The sequence below is a fragment of the Trichomycterus rosablanca genome, chromosome 23 (assembly GCF_030014385.1).
Source record: "Trichomycterus rosablanca isolate fTriRos1 chromosome 23, fTriRos1.hap1, whole genome shotgun sequence".
Lineage (NCBI taxonomy): Eukaryota > Metazoa > Chordata > Actinopteri > Siluriformes > Trichomycteridae > Trichomycterus > Trichomycterus rosablanca.
In genome coordinates, this window is record NC_086010.1 from 3,925,001 (window position 1) to 3,950,384 (window position 25,384).

General features: G+C 41.3%; 2 protein-coding genes across 3 annotated transcripts in view; one reads left to right on the forward strand and one right to left on the reverse strand.

The window, feature by feature from the left end:
• cthrc1b (collagen triple helix repeat containing 1b) overlaps positions 1 to 10,020 on the forward strand; it is a 10,821-nt gene extending 801 nt beyond the window's left edge. The window contains exons 2-4 of the mRNA XM_062985175.1: positions 5,875 to 6,093; positions 6,808 to 7,024; positions 9,325 to 10,020. Of these exons, the coding sequence (XP_062841245.1) occupies positions 5,875 to 6,093; positions 6,808 to 7,024; positions 9,325 to 9,467 (579 nt within the window). The 3' untranslated portion in view covers positions 9,468 to 10,020. The remainder of the gene's footprint in view (positions 1 to 5,874; positions 6,094 to 6,807; positions 7,025 to 9,324) is intronic.
• Positions 10,021 to 12,060: 2,040 nt separating this feature from the next.
• slc25a32b (solute carrier family 25 member 32b) lies at positions 12,061 to 18,618 on the reverse strand. 2 transcript variants are annotated; one of them, XM_062985515.1, is made up of 7 exons: positions 18,283 to 18,618; positions 17,075 to 17,225; positions 16,897 to 16,982; positions 15,941 to 16,095; positions 14,973 to 15,086; positions 14,683 to 14,828; positions 12,061 to 12,764 (listed from the first exon to the last, which is right to left on the reverse strand). In XM_062985515.1, the coding sequence occupies exons 1-7, from the start codon at positions 18,479 to 18,481 to the stop codon at positions 12,638 to 12,640; spliced, it is 978 nt and encodes a 325-aa protein (XP_062841585.1). In that variant the 5' UTR covers positions 18,482 to 18,618; the 3' UTR covers positions 12,061 to 12,637. The 2 variants fall into 2 exon arrangements, with proteins under 2 accessions (XP_062841585.1, XP_062841586.1); XM_062985516.1 differs by lacking the exon at positions 18,283 to 18,618 and adding an exon at positions 17,936 to 17,980.
• Between the last annotated feature and the right edge of the window lie 6,766 nt (positions 18,619 to 25,384).

Below are 25,384 nucleotides of genomic sequence, written 5' to 3' on the forward strand. Positions count from 1 at the left end.
TTACATTTGAATGCGTACATAGTGGTGATATATACTAATGCACTTTACAAACTGCACCAGAGGGGTAACAATCACGGTCACTGAGTTTCTATTACATTGTAATCTATGGTTCTCGTTGGCTAGTACGGTATAATGAATCATCATTTAGTTTCCTCATTTATCATTCAAAAGCATCTGCAAAATGCCTCGTCTCACAAACCTCATTTCCTTCACCCGAGGAAACCGCCCAGTCGAGACCCGAAACCCACTGATTTTATGGCTCATTGTGCCATTTTTTTTACAACCTGGTTATATCAAGGGAGCCAATGTGCTTGATCATCAGTTGATGGTTAAATACTGGTACTGTTGCGAGCAGCTGCTATAAGTTATCCTAAAAAGCCACAGCTCGCTGTAAGGCGTTCTGACAGCAAGTGGAAATAGAAAGCAGTAAATGAACTGAATTGATGGCTTCTGCCTCACAGAATGAGTTTTTAAAAGACTCGCAGGCCTGCCTCTGGAAGTTGTGCGACACATTCTGGCCTAGTTTAGTTCACGTCGCTGAAGTCGCGTACACTACGCCTGAATGTGGCTCACGGCAAAAAGCTTTTGGCTTAAGATAAAAAAAAAAGATAAAGAGCACGGGGACTGGGGTGTGGGGAGTGTGGGGGTGGAGGGGGCTATGCCATAGTTCATCATCTGAAAAATAAAGCTTCCTCTTCCCTTTAGCGTGGCATAATAAATAGTTCTATTACTTAAATATCATAGCCGATTTATCATCATAATGAAAAATCTTGTAGCTAAAGGGAGCGCTCATCTGTTTGAATTGATTCAATATTCATCCGGTTGTGCGGCCAGCGCGCTCTGGACCGCCACACCTGAGTGCATTTTTCATCTGGCTTCCCTGCGAGCCTGTGCCGGTGGCTTTGCACCGATGGCATTGGTTCACCCAGTCCGATCGAACGCGCTCGTTTATCTATGCGTGTATCCACTTGGTTATGCAGGGAGGCTCGAGCTGGTTGTGTCAATACACAGATGCCAGCAGCTCTGAAGTGGGCACTTGGGGGCCCTTAATAAATATGAATCCATTGCACTCTGTGCTCTGCCTCCGGCTGATAGTGGGAAGATTTATGGTCTGGTTAAAGATCCTTATTTCCACGGCTCTGTGCCCACAGGCATGCCAACGAACCTGTGAATTACTCTGGCAGGAGGAAACACAGGTGACGGTGTAGCAATGGCGTGGTGATAGCAGGACTCTTGGTTTTACAGCGGTCTGTAAATCAGAGGTCAGGTAACAGTTTGGTGTTTAGGGGGGCATGGCCGGTGGGTAACACTGTAGATTAAGCTGTTTTTTGCCACAGCATACATTTAAAAGCAAATTTTACTTTGATCTGTTTTTAAAGAATGTTATCTTACAGTAGGGTGAAAATGACTACAGTGCAAATATCCACGTCTTTGTTCCAATACATAATAAAAGCACACTGATAGGAAAAAGTGAGACACCACAAATATTAGTAATCTGTTGCAGCAATATTGTTGACTTTAAGACATCTGTTAGAAATAATTCCTTTTTAATGGCACTATAGTTTAATCTTAACCTTTTTAGAATCCGGTATTGAGATTTGCCCTAATGTTTGGGATTAATGTCATATTAAAACTAAACTTTAAATTTAGTTTCTGGGTCCATAAGAATACATTTTCCTTTATTAGGTTCTGTCCCAGCATTCGGATAGTGCAGTGGTAAATTATGCCAGCCCACTACAGCTGGGATCAGGGTTCGAATCCCCAGTCAGATATCAACACGCAGGTGATTGGCTATGCCTGAGGGGTGTGGCCGAGACCTTGCGATGCATTGGCGTCCTGTCTGGGGTGTGTTAATGCATTGGACCCAGTAATCTTGGGGAAACTGGACCCACTGCGACTCTGCCCTTCAAAAACAGTTCCTGCAGATGCCCAGGTGGCGCAGCGGGATATTCCGCTAGCACACCAGCATCGAGATTCTGAACTCCTCGGTTCAAAACTCGGCGTTGCCAACGGTCGGCTGGGCGCCATCTAGCGGGCATAATTCGCAGTGCCTGCAGCAGGTACCGATTGGCCACCATATCTGCTAGGGCGGGACAAACGGACTATGTGTGGGTGGGTGGGTCTTCATACGCTGTGTTAGAACCCTGATTGGCAGAAGAGACGCCTGTGCAGAGTGCAGGGGCGAGAAGAGGAGGGCTGTACACGTGTCGGAAGAGGCGTGAGCGGCGACGTGCTCTCCTCGGATGCAGTCGGGTATCTCTCAGCAGCGGAAGACAAACTGACAAATTGACTGCGCTAAATCAGGAGGAAAATGGGAGAGAACAGTTCTTGCTAGTAATTCTTAAGAAGCTGCTGGAACATGGATCAGGGTTTAGCTCCAAATTCGCCACCCTAAGCCTTTATTATGTGTTGCTAATCACAAAAACAAAGCTTATTGTATTGACACTTTTTGTTAACTTCCTTTTTTGGCACCAATTTATGTTTGTTTTAATGGGTACAGTCAAACTAGCCCTATTCATATGGGCACAAAAAGTCATACTATATTATAATGACTTAAAACCTCATGATTTTAGGTTAAATGATATTTGTACAATGCTAAAGGGAGGCATGGTGGCTCAGTGGGTAGCACTGTCACCTCACAGCAAGAAGGTCCTGGGTTCAATCTCCAGGTGGGGCGGTCCGGGTCCTTTCAGTGTGAAGTTTGCATGTTCTCCCCATGTCTGCATGGGTTCCTCCGGGAGCTCCGGTTTCCTCCCACAGTCCAAAAACATGCAAGTGAGGTAAATTGGAGATACAAAATTGTCCATGACTGTGTTTTACGTTAAAACTTGTGAATCTTGTGTAATGAGAAAACCCACAATAAAACAAGTAAAGTAAAAGACAATAAAGGTGTTTTAATTATTTAGTCCCACATAAAGAGCACTAGCAGAAAGACACATAAACTTGTATGCATGTAATTTTTCTACATTAACTATATTTGTATTCGTGTGGCACAGCTCTGATGTTTCGCTGATATTCCAGTAAAGCGTCGTGTTTTTGGATGGCAGGGCTTTTAATCAGAATGTTCCGTCAGCGCATTACTTGTCAAATTAGCATTGTATTAGCATAGCATTGTGTGGAGCTGTACTGGTGTGGAATATTGAACACCCCGGGAGGGAAAAGTAGCTTTATAAGGCTGGTTTAATTCTGCTACAACAAAACCCCAGAGGCTTTCTAACAATGTGTTAACGAATACGAAACCCACAAGTCTAAGTGACTCAACATGCGTCTATAAACAGTCTACCCGTCTTGTTAAAATCCATAACAGTCTCAGTTTTGCCTATACAGCAGCTCGCGTGTAAGCTAATTTGTTCAGCTCACTAAGTTCAGTTCTGAAGCGAGTCGAGTCTTAGTCGAGTGTGTGGCTTTCATGCCGAGGGTGGGTGATACATCGTCGTGGTGTGTTAGACAGAACGTGCCGGGCGCGGTCCAATCAGCCCGAGCGAGACACGAGCTGGCATCTGTGTAAACAGCTGTAGGGTTGGAAAGCGAATCCCACGTCCCTGTCTGTGCAAATAAATGATCCAGAATCGCACTGATTGAGTCACGTAATGGAAAGAAGAGCAGCCTTGAAGTTCCTCTCGACTTTTCTGCCGTCTCTTTTATTTGATTAACAAAAGAAGAGCTGTGCCGGAGGATTAAGCTTAACCCACATTCGACGACGCAGAGGTATTAAAGCTACGGTCCTTTTAAAGGTTAGGACTGAAGTTCCCAGATGAATAACAGTCATTTTACATTTACAAGGACAAAGTAAGGTGGCCGCTGCGTCCAATTTAAGAGGTGTGAACGTGGGCTCGCTTCTGCATTTCAATTCCGCCGCAGCGCCGTGATCATATCAGTCGGCTCACTCTCCTCAAGAGATTCAATGCATATCTCACACTTTCAAATGACTGAACATGCCTTGAGCGTTATTATTTGTATTATTATTTCATTGATTTTCATTTTTTTACCACAGGAATCATTTATATTTTCAGCATTTAGCAGACACCTTAATCCAAAGTGACGTACAGTACTGTGACGGTATACAGTCTGAGCAATTGAGGGTTAGAGGGGCCCAACAGCAGCAAACTGGCAGTGGTGGGGCTTAAACCAGCGACTTTCTGATTACTAGTCCATAGGGATGTAACGATGCACCACAAGACAGTTAAAAATCGGTGCACATGTGCCACGATTCGAATCTATTGTTCATTTTAGATGAATTGATATTCACTTTAAACAGCAGAGGGCACTGGCGCTATTCACCTCGCCTGGTTGACGTCATTGCATGGTTGCCAGGTTCGGAATCTTCCAGCCAAATTTATTTACGTGAGGATACTTTCTTTATTTGTATTATTCATTTATTTATATAATGTTGGATTTGTTTTAAATTTTCATTTCATTTTTTTTTTTTACACAATAAGCATTATTTGGCATAGTTTGTACCTACCTCAGAAATAAAAGGACGTTTATTATTTAGATAAATAAAAGATAAGCACAAATACAGTATTTTATTTGTTTAAAGTGAAATAATAAAAGGAAACTGTGTCATAATTTGTCTTCAATTTCATTTTGTTTAAAAAATCGGGAAAAAAGTCGTATCGTGAACCCCGTATCGTGAATCGTATCGCATTGTGGGTAGAGTGTATCGATACATCCCTACTAGTCCAGTACCTTAACCACTAGGCTACGACTGCCTTTACTGGGCTCATTGCTGTAAAACACCACAGACAGGACGTCTAATCTATCGCAGGGCCACGGCATCAAGAAGACCCCCTATAGCCAGTCATGTCTGTATGCAGACACAGAACTGGTAGATAGCACCCACGGGGGTTCAAACCCTGGATCCCAGCAGGTGTGGGCTGGAATAATTTACTGCTGCACTACCTGAGCACCTTACATAATACATACATAATAATGATCATGATAATAATTTAAAAAGCCCCACTTATCTAGAAAGATTTCCACAAGGGTTTGGAGTATGTCTGTGGGAATTTAAGGAAGTATAGAGCATAGAAGCTTCAATTCATCCCAGAAGCGCTCAGTGTGGTTGAGTTTAGAGCTCTGTGCAGGTCAGTGGTTTTCCTCCACACCAAACTTAACAACCGTGTCTTTATAGACCTTGCACAGTTGCAGAGACGTGCATAGTCAATAGGGTAGGGATTTCGCCAAAGTGTCATCACACGTCATAGCATGAATTTTATACACTTGTTAGTAATGGATGTGGCTGAAAAACCTGAACTGCATAACTAAAAGCGGTGTCCACAGACTTTTGGCCATATTGTGTACATTTCCTCTTACAGTCTATGGAAATGTGCGATTTCTAAGCAGCCTCTGAACGGATGTGTCCCAGCAGTGCACTTCACAGACACGTTCTCATCCTAACAAGAATTAACTGCGTACATTTCGGTGAATTACAGCGCATTTCTGCGGCCACACGTTTGATTATTTCTCTCTAGATTTATTGCCACACTGTGATTGTAAACCTACTTAGGTTTTCATTATTCCTAAATGCAGGTCCTTTAGTCACCCAAAGTGCTCACAGCAACTTTCTAACCAGATAATGAGGCAGTACTGAGAGTTTTTGATGACCGTGATTACCGTCCTCCTGTAAACAAAGCGATTAATGGAATTCGAGTTTTATTAAGCTATTAAACTATTATTTAACTATTTATTAAACTATTAGCACCTCAGTTTAGCTCAGTGTCACGGAGGCGGCGTTTTTTTTCCGCCTCTTTAAGAAGTTTACAAGGAATCTAAGTGGAATTTGCAGGGCTACAAATCAAACTAAGAGTGCTAAGAATGTGAGCTCAGTTCTGGGCAAACCATTACTGAATCCGTTTCTGGTTCACGTTGCAGTACTCCAGCTGCATGCAGGGTCCAACAGGCATCCCGGGCAGAGACGGGAATCCAGGAGTCAACGGCATCCCGGGGACGCCCGGAATCCCAGGACGAGACGCTGCCAAAGGCGAGAAAGGCGAGTGTATAAGTGAAAGATATGAGGAGCCGTGGGTGCCCAACTACAAACAATGTGCCTGGAACGCGCTCAACTACGGAATCGACCTGGGAAAAATTACAGTGAGTTAAACAGCTCGGTTTTGCCTTTGAATGAGACGTTTAGAGCGAAATTACCTTTAAATAGGGTTTTTTACTGTAAGAGTACAATTTAAGATACAGAACTCGGATCGGAGCAGGGGTGGACTAGCGTAATATACCGCTGTGTCACCCGAACACCTTTTTCATCGAACATTCATGCAGGATATTTTTGGCCGCATATAAACGAGGCCTCTGGTGTCAGGCGTGTCTGTCTCTGTGAAGTATGCTTGGATAATATGAGGAGGGTTGCATCAGAGAGGGTAAAAACTGTGCCAAATCAGTTATGTGTTAAACATTAGACATAAAACACTGATATAATTGTACATTTCTCAACACCAGCTTTTGTTTATTGTTGCAGCTCATTGCGGTCTGGCTGTTTTTAAACTTTTGCACTCTGCTATTGTTATTGTTAATATTTGATGGCTTGTTTTGTGCCACATTTTTGAGTTGAAGGTTTGTTCAGAACCCGGATCTCAGCAGCGCTGGGCTAGCGTAATGTACCGCTGTGCCACCCGAGCGCCTTTATAAACATGCTGTGATTTTTTTTTTTTTTGAACATGCATGCAGGATATTTTTGGCCACATATAAACCAGGCCTGGAGTGTCAGGCGTGTCCGTCTCTGTGAAGTACACTCACGCTAAATTATTTCCACTCAATTTCTGCTGGTTCCATTTCACTTTGTTTTCCCTCCCTCAGGAGTGCACGTTCACTAAGCTACGTTCGGACAGCTCTCTGCGCGTGCTCTTCAGCGGTTCTCTCAGACTCAAGTGTAAGACGGCATGCTGCCAGCGCTGGTACTTCACCTTTAACGGAGCAGAATGTTCCGGCCCACTGCCCATTGAGTCCATTATCTATCTCGACCAAGGGAGTCCTGAGCTCAACTCTACTTTGAACATCCACCGTACCACATCAGGTGAGTCTTCTAGAATCCCTTCACCCAGCACTGAGGCACCGATACCTTCATGTACCAACGGTTGAGTAAAAAATCACATCGCATCCTAAATATAGTCAAAGTGTAACCGAAAAAGCAGGCTGTGGAACGAGACCAAAACATACCTCATTTGGAAAGGTTCTTACAGTCCACTGGTGTTAATATTGTGGAAAATCTGTAGTGGACAATCCAAAGTTGTGCAGGACGGTGGCACTCACAGCAAAAAGGTCCTGGGTTCGATCCCCAGGTGGAGCAGTACCGGTCCTTTCTGTGTGGAGTTTGCATATTCTCCCTGTGTCTGTGTAGGTTTCTTCCAGGAGCACAGTACAAAAATGTGCAAGTGAGGTGAATTGGAGATACAAAATTGTCCATGACTGTGTTTGACATTAAACTTGTGAACTGATGAATCTTGTTTAACCAGTAACTACCGTCTCTGTCCTGAATGTAACCAAAGTGTGTAAAACATGACGTTCAAATTCTAATTCTAATAAATAGGGCAGCACAGTGGCTAAGTGGGTAGCACTGTCGCCTCACAGCAAGGTCCTGGGTTCAATCCCCAGGCGGGGCGGTCCGGGTCCTTTCTGTGTGGAGTTTGCATGTTCTCCCCGTGTCTGTGTGGGTTTCCTCCGGGAGCTCCGGTTTCCTCCCACAGTCCAAAAACATGCAGTCAGGTTAATTGGAGACACTGAATTGTCCTATAGGTAAATGGGTGTGTGTGTGTATGTGTGTCTGCCCTGTGATGGAGTGGTGCCACGTCCAGGGTGTTACTGTGTGCCTTGCGCCCATTGAAAAGCTGGGATAGGCAATGGGTCTTACTGATAATTAAGAGTGGATTACATACTCCTTGCCATATAGTGTATCAGAACTAAAAGTGTGAGTAATAATTTCCTAAAACTAGAATAAAAGCCTAGCTGGATGGTCTATTATAGATGGTCTATTATGCTAGCCAACCGTTGGCCAGCTGGATGTCTACACAGGCATGATCGGTTATGTCTAGGAGCAGGATTGGCGCCCTGTCCAGAGTGTCCCTGCTTTGTGACCAGTGTTTCCCGCTGCAACCTTGACCAGGATATAGCAGTTGATAAAGATGAATTGAAAATAAAAAAAATAATGGAATTTGGTTAAGGCCCAAATGTTTGTGTACAATGGTATACATTTAGAATTAGGTTGGATCATAAAAATATCATAAAGCTTTTAAAAGGAGTTACAATCTGGAAAAAGTAGCAACATGTTCTTCCATAAATGCCACCATGAATCATCTTATTGGATCAACCAGACCGCATGATTTTTGTTTGTGTTATGCTCACTTGTTCCGACTGCTGGCCCTAATCGTTTTCCCTGCCCATCAGTCAGCCTCTTGAGGGACGATGGGTTCGTCTAAGCACACACATGATTACAAATGTGCTGGAGGTCATAACCGTGTTTGCAATCATAACAGTAATGAATTGTTCTGATCCGGCGTAATGGATGCGGGCTGGTGTGGGGCTGACGATGGCGTGGTGTAGAAGAGCCTCTCCACACAATAGCATTACAGATTAAACCAGACAGAGACGCTCGAGTGCACATTAAAGAAAAGAAGCTCATCATCATCGGGAAGTCTCGAGCCGCTCAAAGGCTCTCGTGTTGAGGCGTTTCGAACTGCTCGGGCTATTAGACGTGAACTCTGGGTACTGAGTTCTCGCCTCTGAAGATTTACTAATTACTGAATTCAAAACAAATTTGAAGCTTTATTTCATTGTATATTTAATTTGCATGATGTCCAGGTCTGCTAGAGAAGCACTAATGTATTGAAGCAGTGACACGTAACCATATACAGCTGCAAGAATATAAAGTTATTTAAAATTCCTTTGATTTCAGCATAACAGTTACATTTGGTTTAATTAAAATCAAATTAAATATAAATACACACCAAAATAAACACTGTTTATGGGAGGTAGGGTGGTATTACCCCACCTTTGGGAGGTCACTATTCTTTGGAAGGTGCACTTGTCAGTGCCGACCCCACGCCCATATAAAATGAGGGTTGTGTAAGGATGGGTATCTGGCATTAAACTGTGCCAAATCAGGTATGTGGACCAGATTAATCCACCATGGAGCCGAACCAGAAAATTACTGTACATTTTTATATTGGTACATATCACAACACCAGCTTTTGTTTATGGCTGCAGCCCATTGCGGTCCAGCTGAGGTTAAGAACCGCTGTTCTAAGGGTGTGCAAACTTTTGCACTCCTTTGTTTTGATTGTTAGTTTTTGATGGCTTGTTTTGTGCCACGTTTTTCAGTTGAAGGTCTGTGCGAGGGCATCCGGGCTGGCCTGGTGGACGTGGCCATCTGGGTTGGCATGTGCGGCGACTACCAGCACGGCGACGCCTCCACCGGATGGAACTCGGTCTCCAGGATCATCATCGAGGAGCTGCCTAAATGATCGGTCACTGTAAACACTTTGTCAGTGTGGTGACCCCTGGCAGCGGTGGTTCACCCTGGCCAGACCAGCCGTTACTGGAAACGGAGACACCCCCCAGTCCGGGTACCAGTTTATTTTACTGTATTATGTAGCCTAAAAAATTTGAAATTGTGCCTTTTTTACTTACCTTTTGTACTGTAGTCAAACGTACTGTAGGTTTAGCATTGTAGAGGATTTTTATACATTTTGTACTATTTTTTATCATGGTTTACTAGTCACAAAGGTTTTCTAGCCTTTAAATTCATGTGTTGAACACATTGTAGTTTAATTGTCTGACGACGTTTGCTAGGTAAGCAATAGTATTGCACATCCTTAGGTTATACACATGAGAACAGAGTGTGTGACCAGTTATTCTCAAACTTTTGGCATGTTAAAAATAAAATTGCCTCCATTATTTTCATACAGTTTTGCATGAAAATGTTTTATTTCTTGAAGGTAAAAATGTAAATAGTTACCAAGTGAACCAAACCAGCTATCAGAAGCATTTGGTTGCAGTTCTTGCTGTTAATGTGATCCCTCGAAGATATAAATAATCATATAAAACTTTTATTTTGTGTTGTCTTAAGTTATTCTTGTCTTTTAACAGTTTCTGAAATTCAGAAATAATTTATTCATTCATTCATTTTCTTTTTTTATATATATATATTTTGTTTATGCATCTTCTCCCCTTTTTCCCGACTTTTTAGCGCGTCCAATTGCCCCATTGCATCATGCTTCCTCTCCATTAATGCCGACCCCGCTCTGATTTGAGAACGAAGCTAACCCACGCCCCCTCCGACACGTGGGCAGCAGCCGTATGCATTTTGTCACCCACACTAGGCGAGTGCATATATGCAAATCAGCCGTGTGTACAGAGGGACACACCCTGATCTGCACTCTTTCCCCGTCTCTGTGCAGGCACCATCAGTCAGCCAGCAGAGGTCAGTTGCATCAGTTACGAGGGTCCCTATCTGGCTTAATACCCCACCACTATATGAACAAGAGACCAATCGTTGTTCATGTGGCCGCTAAGCCCAGCCAGATGGCAGAGCCAAGATTTGATACGATGTATTCGAGATCCCAGCTCTGGTGTGCTCGCGTGTGTTTTTACCGCTGCGCCACCTGAGCGGCCTTCTTTCATTTATTTTCATCAGTTGCTTTTTCCTGGTCAGGGTTGCAGCAGGTCTAGTTCCTTCGGGTGCCACTCCATCACAGGATATCAGCCATCCACCCTTAGTTATAGCAAATCGTGTCTGTGTAGATGCCCAGCTGGCCTGTAGGTCTCAGTGACAGTAAACTAGTGTAATAGACCAGACAGACCAGAGCACCTGAAACCATTTTGTCTAGTACATATACAAAAATAAATGTAACTGCGATACTTAAATAAAGGACAGACATCAGCTGTAGAAATTTATCCCTTTTATTTCAAAAGTAATAACCATTAAAATTGGATTTGTAATAAAAAAGTAGTTTTTATTTTCATTTTAGCTGCCTGATGCTTACCAACAATCATCACCTTTCACAAGAACAAAACTACAACTATTAAACAACTAAACCAAAAACAAGTGGACTTTTAAAAAACTCTTTTGCACACTAAACAAAAATAAATTGAAAGTTTAACATGTATATAGGCTGTTTTACATAGGTGGCGCAGCGGTAAAACATGCTAGCACACGAGAGCCGACATTTCCAACTCGTCGGTTCGAATCTCAGCCCTGCCATCCGGCTGGGCCGGGCGCCTAGACCAACAACGATTGGCTTGTTGTTCATACAGGGTGGGAGCCGGACGGGACCTGATGTAATTACGACCTCTGCTGGCTGATTGATGGCGCCTGCACAGAGTCGAGGAATATTGTGTTGCTCAGGGTGTGGCTCTCCGTACTCGCCTCGTGCGGGTGAAAAGATGCAGTCGGGTACTGCACACGTGTCAGAGGGGGCGTGTGTCAGTCAGCAGTGGAGAGAGAGGAATCGTAATGCAATCAGGTGATTGGATACAACCAGATTGGGAGGAAAATTGGGGAAAAATGCAAATAAAAAAACATATTTAAAGCTAAAAAGAAATAACAGTTCATTTACAGCTCACATGACAGTGGACAGTGTCACCTGTGTTCTATTGATGTGTCTTATTCATGGCAGACAGATTTTTCACTTCTTAATTTGCATTTAATTAATTAGACAAATTCTGTTTGAGTAAGTTTACAGTTTAAGCTTTAACTACTGTCAAACGAACCCTGTTTATAGCCAATTATAATCACTAATGGGGAGTTAAGATGCAAAGCCAAAAAGTTACATAATATTATAGAACTTTTTTTACTCCAGATCAGTAAATTATTTCTTGTATAAGTTGTTGGGCTAAATGTACATTTTGACCCAGGGGCCACACAAAATCTGCAACAAACTTAAGACGTTAAAGTTTTTTGCAGAAATCAACAACTTTGAGACTTTCTTGAAGTTCCAGGACTCCCACGACATACATTTTATATAATATTCATATAATTATGTAGTTTGGCATAAAAAGTGCATAATTTTTCAGCTTTTGCTCCGCTGTACCGGTGAAATAAAGGATTCAGTAACATTTACTTTAATTAATCATAGTACTTTAATTAAATCAGAATCTTCCAGAAAATATTTTAAAGGAACCTCAGGGCACACGGAGAGGACGCATTCCAGATTTTTAATCGCGTGTTTTCTTTAAATTAGCATCTCGAGATGTGCTGTTTGTTAAGTGTTTTAATAAATAAACACAAACTAAAGGCACTTCAGGCAACTCCAGCTTGTTCTCTCTTACTTTCTTACACACACACACACACACACACACACACACACACACACACAGAAGAATATCGTTATCATGACTCATTTCATCATGGTGAAAATGACAAAGCTCTTCTGCACTGTTGATATTTAATCTTGCATCACACACACACACATACACACACACACACACACACACACTCCTCTTTCCATCTTTGCACCTCGCATCGTTCCCATTTGGCTAATTATCTTCCAAACAATAGCCAGAAGCCACATCAAGCCCGTATCATGGGAACCTCCAGCCCTCGTCGGGCGGTTTGTCACGAGGGTCCGCGCACCGCGCTAGACTAGCACCTCACGTCACGCTGGCTTGCTGCAGTCGCTCCCTCGGCTCCGTCTCATTTCTGCTTTCCCAGGAGAAAACTGGATATGTTCTCGTACGCCACGAAGGTGATGCAGCAGGCCGGAGTGACCCGGATCAGGTTGGGCACCATGCCTTTGTAGAAGCCCAGAAGACCCTCGTTTCTAGATATTAAGGAAGGAAAGTAAAGCAACTGTGTGAGATCTAACAATCATGCATTCATAGTTTCTATCTATATATGCACACCTGCCCATATCTGATGCTATAATCTATTCATATCCATAAATATTAACACATCCATCAAAGCAGTTACAGATACCAATCGAGCTATTTTATTCCTCCTTTAACCCATCAGTTTTACTATCTTCAGTTGTATTTGCATGACCAAAAGTATGTGGACACATTTTTCTTGGTTTTAGCCACAACCATTGCTGTATAAACTCAAGTCAAATGTATGTGTGGTGCTTTTTACTAGACATTGTCTCAAAGCAACTACAGCATCCACAACCGAAAAAAACTAAACAAAGCAGGCACTCCAAATGCATGCACTTCTGATTAAACAGGCACAAATTTACACAGACATGATCCAAAATCAAAACAGCCATCCATTCTGTATGACGGTTGTATGAAACCGAAATCAAATACATAAACCTCACGCTTCAGATCTGATTTTCTGACCCTAGTGGACATAGCAGGGTTTGTCACGTTTTGATGAATTGACACTGAGTGACCTTCGCAGAGCCCTGACCTCGGCCCTATCGAACACCTTCGGGAAAACGCCTTTTTCAACGTGAGTGCCTGACCTCACAAATGCGCCTCCGATTAAATAGGTACAAATTTACACAGACGTGATCCAAAATCAAAACAGCAATTCGTTTTTCCTTACACGTCAATAGATTCATTTCTTTACTATCCATCCATTTATTCTACAAATTCATCCAACCAAAACAGCCAGAAAAAAAACATTAATCTGAAACTCTTTCAATTAATCCACCCTATCCACCCAATCATCTTTCTGCACCTCTCTGTACATATACCCAAGACCCTACCAAAATCATGGTCGTGAAAAATTGCATCACTGACCGTGAAATGAGCCTTTCCTTTATTTTTTTAAATATTTTATTTATGCATTTTCTTCCATTTTCTCCCAATTTAGTGTAGTCAATTCGTCTTCCACTGCTGTGGATCCCTGATTGCAGTCGAGGTGGGGGCACGCAGCTCTATGCGGAACCCTTTTTCACCATATGCACTCTGCACAGATGCCTCTCTATCTGCCAGTCCGGTTCCTTAGACAGCATTTGAGGACCCCACCCACATAGTCCGGTCATCTCGCCCTAGTAGAATCGTGTCTGCTGCAGGCACTGCCAATTATGCTTGCTAGATGGCGCCCAGCCGACCGGTGGCAACGCCGAGTTTCGAAGCGAGGAGTTCAGAATCTCGGCGCTGGTGGGCTAGCGGAATATCCTGCTGCACCACCTGATTTACCAATTTTTATTCATGTATCAAGTGTCTCACATTTACTGGTTAATCTGCTCTATGAGTCCTAGCAATCCTACGGCAATTCAGTCAGCTATCGTTTAGTCAAAACGTCCAAGATGTTGAAAAGTAAAGCAGCTAAACACACGACTCGGGTACTGAGTTTAGACAACTAACAACCAATACTGTGGACGGAGAGAGGGGGGTCTTTGAGACCATAACATGAAGTCTCGCACTGTCGCTGGATGTTCTAGGTTTACATTCATCTATTAAGGTAGCTGTGCTGTGTATTGTAGCTTCCATTTATTCTATCATTCTATTTATAAATGTAATTTAATGACTGCTGTGAAATGTGGCTCTTTTCTTTACAAATCAGTGATGGTCCGTAAAATTAAGCACATTATCCTGTGAATTTAGTAGAACTGTATATATAAAATCATACATGTATTTATTCAGTTCATCCATCCTTTTACATCTTCTCACATTTTCCTGAAGGTAAGTTCCTTGTATTTCCATCAAGGTTTTTCTAATCTGCCAGTTTAAACTAAGCCCTGTCACCCACTAGGCCCTAGACCCTGGATTTTTTATCCATCAGTACTGCCTCACCTCCACGTCCTCCTGATGACATCCACCAAGCCACTGTAGCTGTTGTGCTGATCCTGCAGGCGCGCTCGGACCACCTGGTAAGGGTACGTAGTAGCTACGGCAAAGATCTTGGACAAAGCCGCCATTGTAATGTACTCTAATGGGTTCTGCAGAGAGAGGGATACAGCGTCAGCTCTGTGGTTAGTGATGTAATCTTACGCTGCGCTGCATTCCTGGAACCGTCTGACGGCTGGAAATCCACTCTAATACTTTAATACAATCTGAGGCTGATGGAAAGCATCTGCACTTGCCAGTTTGGCATCCGAATGCATGTTTCTGTATCTGTTGTAGTCTCTCTTCAGCTCCTCGTATGCCATAAACTGCAGGGCACCGTGAGACGTCCCGAACAGCCCAGGAATGAAGCCCTACGCACAAGAAAAAACAGCCAATTCAGCCGAAGGAAAATGAAAAACACTTTTCAGAGCTCTGACTGACTGACATTTCCTGATAAAGCACTGTGAATGAGATGGAAAATATTTTATTACACCAGGATACAGAGGTACTCCTGGAGCGTGGGCTCCACCTAGTGGTCAGGCGTGGAAGCTCCACTGCAGAGGTGCTCACGCAATCCTGATTAATCATCCATTATTAAATCCAGACCTGTTTAAGTGGTCAAATATGTAGAAAATGCACTGAAATCAACTTCATCTAATAATTGATGTGTAGAAAGTGACGTACTCAATTTATATGATTATAATAATAATATTTATAACATGTTCATCATTCTAAATCTTTTTTGGTGTTAATATAAAACTTTATTTCAAGCACATCAAATTCATCAAAACAAAACACAAAACGAAATATACTTCATTAATGAAATAAGTGGCAATATGGTCCCACTGTGGTTTACAAGGTGTAACATAAAGCCTCCACAAGGGGGTGTTCGTGTACAAGTAAAAAAATTTTTATTTAATTATTATTATTTTTGTCTGCAACCCATTTTTTGGCTCGCAATCCACCCAGGGTTTGAGAAACCCTGCTGTAAATCGGTGGTGGTGCAGGTATAAAATGAAATGATTTGGCATACGTGTACTAGTTTTTCCTCTAAATGAACTTATAATGCTAATACTAACCATACATCACTAAAACAGCTGATCCCTGATTGTTTGTGTGAATTCCTAACCCTTAATCTACTGCTGGTCATCTGGCTTCATGAGTACCCATCCACCCAGTAACATTAAACCTTAAAAATGACAAATATGAATATAACATGTCCTACCCGATACAGTCCTGCGATTCCTTCCTGACGGTATATTTTCACCAGTGCATCCACCATGCCCTTGTATGGTTTCTGACTCGGATCGGTGCTGTACTGCAGCACCAGGCGTGTTTTGGTCACCCAGATTGGGTTGGTGAGGCAGAGAGTCATCATGCCTGTGAAACAGCAACAAGTAGCTGCATGTTAGCAAATCTGAAAACAGAAGGTTGTAAAAAACCATCTCTGCGGGATAAATAATCACATGATATTCAGAGTTCTACCTTTATACTGAAGCATGAATCAAAATAACCAGATCATTTCTATGACAAGAAAAGCTACACAGATGTGCATGTGCTTCTATTCATTTGAATGATGAATAGTTGCATTGTTCATTATTTAAATAATATAAAGTTAAACTTAGAATCTCAGAATATCTCTGTAAACAGAGCAGGCACTGCACAATGAAGGTGGGTGAGGGTGTGTTTCAAATTTCATTAATGAAATTGTTGGCAATCTGGTCCGACTGTGGTTTACAAAGTATGTAAAGCCTCCAAAAGGGGGCTTGTCGTACACGGACAAGTTTATTTCGTGTTTATGTGCCTGTTAAAATTTGTTCATTTAATTATTAATATTTTTCTCTGCAACCCATTTTTTGAAAAACCCTACTCTAGTCGTCATTTATTGCTTGTGCCAGTGTCATGACCAGACACTCGAACAGGTCGGTGGCCTAGCGGAATAGACTGCAACCACTGCCCCATCAGACTCTAAAATATATGTAAACTTCTAACCACTGTGTGTTTGAGGTAACTGGGGAAAACGGTGTAATACTCCATTCTGCCTCATCAGTGCCCTTCATCAAAAAACTGCACAGTCATGACACAGCGAGATGACCTGTGCATTACAGACTGTTTGGTTGATTTAATGGCATTGATTCTTCTCTCAGCGTCTGTGGGGAGATAAGATAGATCAGAACTGACCTGCTTCTGCTGCTGATACCAGATGCTCGGTTGCACTGAGCTCCGTCTGACGCCCCTCTTTGATGTAAGCCTTAATGCCATTATAACTGTAAATGAAAGGACAACCGTGGACAGTCAGTTGTAGAAACAAGAACGATTATATTAATTATAGTAACAATAATAATAATATGGTGCATACAAGAAGAAGTAAAGACCCCACGATGCTCCAGCGCCCCAGACATTAGGTGTAACACCTTGGTACAGCCCCCGAATGCCTTCCTGTTGCCAGATGGTTCTCATGCAGTGCCAAATGCTGTGATACTTCGGCCTCAGATCCAAACCGTCGCTCACTGCAGGGACAATAAGCTCATGGTCAGAACTCGAGACTACAATACAGATTAGTGACCACATTACACACAAACCCCTAAACACAGTGAGGACTTCTCATGGTCTCCTTTTTTCCTATTAGTTATTATATTTAAATACATCAGTGCCTTCTTATGTGCTCACATAAATAAAAAAAAAGGGTTTTCTATGCCAACGTAAGGAACCACTTAACAGAAAATTTATATGTTCTGTGTAATCCAAGTACTATTAATATATTGGTCTTAAGGTAAATTTAAGCTGCTGTAGGTTCAGTGTCAATGTTCACAGTCAAGCCAGCTTTACACTGCCCTGGGATCCTATTAAGCAAGATTGAAGTCCCGGCTCCTGCTTTTTCTTTGTCCATTTGAGCAGCAACAAATTCCAGTTAAGCTTCAGGTTTCTTCAGGTTGACTGTGGACAGCAAAACCGGTGATCTTTTGTGGTTCATGTCTCATGGATTAACCTGTACCATTCAGACCATTTTTTTTCTCTGAGCATAAAGTTACAGCTGGCTGTCTGGTGTACTTGTTAATTCGTGGAGCCAAACTAGCCCTATTTATGTGATCACAAAGAGGTAACCAGCTGTATCCAACCACAATCATTAACAAGAATTCATGGAACTTATTACACCACCAAGTTATGTTTGAGGACGTATATTTCAATAATTTCCTTTGGGATAAATCTATCTACCTACCTACCTCATCCATCCATCCATGTATAGATTATCAGAAACCCCACAACAACCCAGAGCATGTGTGCGCCAGTCATGTAGTCACAGGAAATAAACAGTAGCAGAAATCATAAAAATCTCAATACTGTCCTAAAATTGGGTAAGTTATAGCTTAACAGTTGAGGTACTTAACTAGTCATCAGAAGATCAACAGTTCTAGCCCCACCACAGCCAAGTTGTCACTGTTGGACCCCTGAGCAAGGCCTTAAAAACCTTAATTGCTTACACTGTATTCTGTCACAGAACTAAATGTAATGTAAATGTAAAATTATTGTATATTACAGGTAACACGTGTTTCTAATGTAAATTACCTGCGAATCTGATCTTGACCAGATCCAGTGGGTGCAGCACCAGGGTGGAGACCACACCTCCACTCAGCCCCGCAGCCAGGTTCTCTACCCTCACATGGCTCAGCAGCCTCTGCATGTTTCCCATTACTGACACGTTCCGAACCGGAGAGTCTTTGGAGACCGACAGAGCAGCAGCACCGCGTCCCGAACCCGAGCTCATACTGTCGGCTAACGAACGCAGTCAGAACCGCAGATACGCACTTTCCCCTACCTACCTGTTAGCTTAGCTGCTAATCAAAACAACCAGCCTGAGTGCTGAATTTAAATCGTAGGGCTCAGAAACGCTGACTTATAAACCAAGTCTCACTAACAACGTGTTTTAAAACAAGCATGACCTTGCTGTCATAGGAAAGCGTGAGACTGTCAAGCAGGCTGTGTCTTAAATCTCCTCATGAACCCTACATAGGATCCCTACGTTGGGCTAAGGGGACTGCGCATGCTCAATAACTGACACAACCACAATTATTTATTTACTTAATTTTTTTGTATAAATATAAATTCGATGCAGGTAACTTGAATAATGATTATTATAATAGTAAAACATTCTTTTCATCTAGCTAAAAGCACTTTTTTATGTTTTTATGATTCTTAGTGTAGTGGTGGCTCAGCAGTTGAAGTACTGGATTAGTAATCAAAAGGTCGCAGGTTTAAGCCCCATTACAGCCAAGTTGCCACTGTTAAGCCCCTGAACAAAACCCCTAACCCTCAGTTGCTTGATTTGTAAGTCGCTTTGGATAAAAATGTCTGCTAAATGCCACAAATGTAAATTTAATACCAAATGAAAAGCAGCTGGCACTAAATTAGGGTGATCATATTTTGGTTTTTAAAAAAGAGGACGCCTGGTTCGGGGAAGGAATATTTCATGTTGTTGGTGACACCATGGTAATGTGTATGGGGTAGAGGTTTAAATAGCTGACAAATGAGTCAATAACCATCCAGCTGTGTTACTGAACTTTAATAAACGTACAGCTGCTCTTTAACAAGGGCCTTTATGGTCAGATAATCTTATTCCTTCACATTCAGCGTTAAGCCATAAACAATAATAACAACAAATTAAAAAACAGTTGTAAATAAAAATCCCTTTATTTTTTAGTTTCTTTGATGTATTGTATTGTACAATCGTATCAGCCGACTTATTAGGAGTGTTTTTAACTTTAATTTGATTCACTTTAATTACTTGCTCCCATCAGTAGAAACCCAGCAGTAAGGTGTGTCTTCTAGTGCTTGCTGAGCAATTTCCACAGAATGCAGCACCATCACGGTGTTGACGAGAGCCTCTGTGTTAGTACGTGCACGTGAAAATCAGACCTATTTTAACAAAACAGATGCACTCCTAAATAGACCTAAAAACAAACCAATGCAAACCAATGCAAAAACATACACACAGAATAGCGAGTGCAGACTAGAAAAGCCGAATCCCGGACATTTTTGGTGATTTAAAAATCCCGGCCCGACGCATTTTTTAGGTCTCAAAAAGAGGACATGTCCGGGAAAAAGAGGACGTATGGTCACCCTAACTAAATGCAACTTTTATTTCAAAACTCTATTAATTAAGACCATGTTTTATAGTATTTTCAAACCTGGTTTGGAAACATCGTCTATATTGAGCTGATATTTATTGCCACTATGAGTTATCCCCACAAATAGGAAGCTATTGGGAGTTAAAGACTTTGTATGTTTGTTAGCACAGCCTAGCATAAGCTAGCACAGGTTTATTCCATTTACACTAAGTATCAGCCATATTTCAACAACCAGGATTAATAAAGACACGCCCTAAATTAAGTTAGATTACATAATGTGCAATATCAGGGTCATCATCGGTAATAATAACTAACTAAAATAGCATTAGGAGCTCAGCGGAGCTCAACTATTCAGTAGGTTACTGGTTTAAACCCCACCATTGTCAATGTTAAGCCATTGAGCAAGTGGTAGCTTCATGGTTAGGGTACTGGACAAATAATTGGGAGTTAGTTGGACCCTTTTTAATATTTTATGAGCCATTTTTACACAAGGCACCAATCCATATCAAGGCAACACACACCTGAGAGGTAGGAGATAAATAAAGAACCTGAAGGAAACCAACCGTGGCCTCAGGAAAACATTAAAATCTCCTTTAAGTAAATGAACAGAAGCGAGGTGTGAACAGAGATTATATAATCACTGATATTTATTAACACTATGCAATACCCCCACAACTAGGAAGCTATTGGCCGTTAAAAGGTCTTCAGTGTTTGTTAGCACAGCCTAGCATGAGCTAGCATAAGTTAAAAAGGTTTATCCCATTTACATTAAGTATCACACATATTTCTGACAACCAGGATCAAACATTTCAAAACTTTGGACACACCCTAAACTAGGCATGTTTTGTAGTTAGGTTTTATAGTGTGCTATATCAGGGTTATCAAGGGTAATAATAACTATCTAAAAGTAGCATTGGGAGCTCAACTATTCTGTAGGTCACTGGTTTAAACCCCAGCACTGCTAAATTGTCAATGTTGGGCCATTGAGCAAATGGTAGCTTAGTGTTTACGGTACTGGACTGATACTTGGTTGCCACTATTGGACCCTTTTAACATTTTATGAACCATTTTTACACAAGGCTCCAATTCATATCCCAGTAACACACACCTGAGAGGTGGGAGATAAATAAAGAACCTGAAGCAAACCAAACGTGGCCTCAGGAAAACATTAATATCTCCTTAAAGTAAATGAACAGAAGCGAAGTGTGAACAGAGATCATATAATCACTGATAATACATTGTACACCATAACAGCATGCCCTGTATACACTCTTCTTATCTCTAAAGATTGTCATAAATAATCCTAGTTTGTTCCAGCGCCCTTTCTAGTGCACTTCATTCAATAAAAGACCATTTGGGATTCGATCTGTATTCAGGAAAACACGGAAATGTAACTTGAAAGAGGCCAATGGCGTTTTCAAATTAAAAGTCCTTTGGCAAACGTGGGTAGAAAATGTAGCACATAAATGTTGCATTGAATAAAAATCTGTATTTTTGTACATGCAGCACACACTTTAGAAGCATATAGACAGGTGATGTAAAGCTTGTTTGACTGAAAACAATGACATTTGTGTTACAGCAGCTTCTGTTTAATAGCATAAAGCTTTGTGGTGGGTTCTCTTGACTCTCTGAACTATATCTGGTCATTTCTCCTTGTATAAGGTGACAATTTGGTTCTTTGGTTCTTCTTTCCAAGCTTGTCAAATAGACTCTTCCATGTATTTTTATGTATACTATTGTTTTCTTAGATGTTGTAGAACATTATAAAACTTTTTACAAACACAATTTACAAATCCTACTTAATGTATGTATATTTTTAGCCAGTAGATGTTGATATATTTTTGAAAACTGTTAGTAAACCTGATTGGAACAAAGACGTGCAAGTGAGGTGAATTGGAGATATTACATTGTCCATGACTGTTTGCCATTAAACTTGTGAACTGATGAATCTTGTGTAATGAGTAACTGTGGTTTCTGTCATGAATGTAACCAAAGCGTAAAACATGATGTTAAAATCCTAATAAATAAATTATTCACATTTGGAAAAACTGAAAAGTCAGGGCCTAGTGGGTAGAGCGTTGGGCTATCAACCGGAAGATTGGCGGTTCAAATCCCGGCTCTGCTATGCAACCACTGTTGGGTCCTTGAGCAAGACCCTTAACCCTGTCTGCTCCAGGGGCGCCATACGATGACTGACCCTGCGCTCTGACCCCGGCTTCCAAACAAGCTGGGATATGCGAAGAAAGAATTTTGTTGTACTGTATATGTATATATGACAAATAAAGTATATCTTCATATGGTGCCCCAATTCGTCATAATTAGGCCAAAACTTATTTACAAATCTTCTTTATTATTTTGCAATCTACTTATTACTACCTTTTCTTTATTGTCCTTCTTTTATTTCTTGTGTCTCTTTATTAGGGATGTAACGATTCACCACAATACAGTTATTAACCGATTCAAAAATGCCATGATTCAAATTCAGATTTGACATGTAAAATGAATCGATATTCACTTTAAACAGCACAGGGCACTGGCGCTGCTCACCTCGCCTGGTTGACGTCACTGGCGCTATACGCCTGGTTGCCAAATTCTGGGTTTTTCAGCCAAATTGGGCTTAATTCAAAATTGTTTTGCATAGTTTGTACCTACCTCAGAAATAAAAGGGCGTTCATTATTTAGATAAATAAAAGATAATCACAAATACAGTATTTTATTTTATTTTTTAAGAGAAATAATTAAAGTCATAATTTGTCTTCAATTTCAGTTTTAAAAAAACGGGAAAAAGTCGTATCGTGAATCGCATCGTGGGTAGAGTGTTTCGGTACATCCCTACTCTATCTTATCTTACTTCCTTCTTTATCTAGCGGGCGGCACGGTGGTTAAGTGAGTAGCACTGTCGCCTCACAGCAAGAAGGTCCTGGGTTCGATCCCCAGGTGGGGCGGTCCGGGCACTGGAGTTTGCATGTTCTCCCCGTGTCTGCGTGGGTTTACTCCGGGTGCTTGTAGGGCAGTTGTAGCCTAGTGGTTAAGGTACTGGTCCAGTAATCAGAAGGTTCCCGGGTTCAAGCCCCACCACAGCCAGGTTGCCACTGTTGGGTCCTTGAGCAAGGCCCTTAACCCTCAATTGCTCAGACAATATACTGTAACTGTACCTGTAAGTCGCTTTGGATAAAAGCGTCTGCTAAATGCTGAAAATGTAAATGTGAATGTGCTCCGGTTTCCTCCCACAGTCCAAAGACAAGCAACTGAGGTAAATTGGAGACACTAAATTGTCCATGACTGTGTTCGATATAACCTTGTGAACTGATGAACCTTGTGTAATGAGTAACTACCGTTCCTGTCATGAATGTAACCAAAGTGTAAAACATGACGTTAAAATCCTAATAAACAAACAAACACATCTTTATCTCGCTGTTTTTCTTGTTTCTGTTACCCTACCCCCCAACTCAGTTCTTATCAGGAACCTGGGTTGTATCCCAAAGCGCATGTTGTTTACTAAATAGCGTGTAATCACCGGTACTAGAGTGCTTATCTCGCGCACTAACTAGGCAGACTATGTAGTCAGGTTGGGTGCGGTTTGAGACGCGGCCTGCCTGTGAGTTTATTCTGGCGCATCGCGAGCAGGATTCAAATTCTTTAGCTGCTGATTCACTAAAGCGAGCTGCGCATGTTGCGTAAGTCTGAGCCGGGCTCTGCGGTCTACGTGACGTAAGGCGCGTAAGGTTTTGGCGGAAGTGCTAGCAGGGGAATGTCGGATCGGTTTTTGAAGCTGCTCTGAACGTCAATATTATGGGTAAGAACGGCTTTCTTTATTGTCCTATAATAATGTAAATATAGTCCACATGTGTGCAGTTTTATCAGTATTTGCTTCGGATTTAGTGTTTTCTTTTAAACAGCCCGTGTGTGTTTCGAATAAACGTCTGTAGCTTGAGTTATTCGGCGGGTTGAGTCGTTTCCTTTACACCTTTTATCTTTCTGGAGGAGTAACGATGGTTTATTAGCGACTTACCATCAATAACCAGGTTTATTAATAATATAAAGAACTAAACATCTGTGCTTATAAAGTTCGTTAGCACACGTTAATGATATTTTAATAAAATAACCACTCTTGAGTTTTTGCCCGTCTAGGTTAAACAAATATAATGGGGAAGCTAATGCTAGTTAGCTTGAGTTGTGTTTATGCTAAGCTAACTCAGAATGTAAATGTTTTAATTAGAACCTGATACTAATATCCGAATCTCAAGCTCAGTTTTATCTGCTCATTAAACGAATTCGGGTGCACTTAAATGTTCTTAATATTTATATAATTTAAACATGAGAAATTGAAGTAGGCGAATACAAAGGAAATAAGTTTACTATCTTAGGGCTGGGCGATTTGGCGTATCGATATCACGATATCTGTAGGCATTTTTGCTATACACGTCATGTATCGTGATATGAAATTGTGTTAAGGATTTTACAATAAAATTATTTATAGTCATTATGAAAAGATCCATAATAATAATGAGTTATTGATAATATCGGTTTTTTATTATATTTTTAAACTATGATTTGATAGAAGCCTAAATACATTTACATTTTCCAGACACTTTTATCCAAAGCGACTTGCAGTCTAAGCAACTGAGGGTTAAGGGCCTTGCTAGCAGTGGTGGGGTTTGAACCAGCAACCTTCTGCTCACTAGTTCAATACCCTAACCACTAGGCTACAACTGCCTAATCAAGTAGCAATTTCACCCTGGTAAATTTTGGATCACCTTAACCCTTTAATGTCTCACCAAGAAAATAATTTTAAAAAATGGGACTAAACCAACAACAAATGATTAATGTGTTTTTCACTAGTACACACAGTATTTATTAATGAGCCTTAACCAAACAGTTTAGCTGATCACAAAAATGATGCCACTTTTATGGATGATTTTTTAGCTGCTAGATTCAAGTTGACATAAAGGTTAATAAGGCTGCCCTCTTAAAACCACAGTGTCATCTACCAACATTTTTTAGTTAAACACACGTACAACCAAAGAGTAGATACGATCCAAACAAGGTTATTTAAATCCATCTTATTTTTACCCAAGTATTTAGACTCTCTAAGTAAGCTCAACCAAATGGTTGAGCAGACCAGTAAAGGGTTTTAACCGCTAATGCCAAACATTTGTGTCATTTACACAAATCAACACTTTTTAACATGATCATCCTGATCCACAGTGTGTCACAGAAGAATCCTGAAATACAACAGATGTGGTGAAGTTTAAGTTTGAAATGTGATAGATTGTTTGCTTCATGACTGATTAACATTCCGTATTATGATTCTTTACTGGGCCATCAACAGTATTTTACCTTCTTAGTTAAAGAAATCAGAGAATTTTAGATACAATCTCCCAACACAATTCTTACTTTGTTTGCACGACTTTAAACATCCACGTGAATGCTGGGTTCAAAGTATCACAACACACACACACACGTCTTTGACGTTTTGCAGTTTGCTTACATTATCAAATGAGCAGTAGGGTCGATTTTGTTCTGTTTTTGCTTTTTTCATT

Bases quoted from the DNA above. Each gene is read 5' to 3' on its own strand.
- slc25a32b (XM_062985515.1), bottom strand. From the start codon at position 18,481: ATGAGCTCGGGTTCGGGACGCGGTGCTGCTGCTCTGTCGGTCTCCAAA. The intron at 15,087-15,940 runs GTAGGACATGTT...TCTTGTGCGTAG, and splicing joins GAATCGCAGGACTGTATCGG to GGCTTCATTCCTGGGCTGTT. The intron at 14,829-14,972 runs GCAAGTGCAGAT...CTCTCTCTGCAG, and splicing joins TGCATTCGGATGCCAAACTG to AACCCATTAGAGTACATTAC.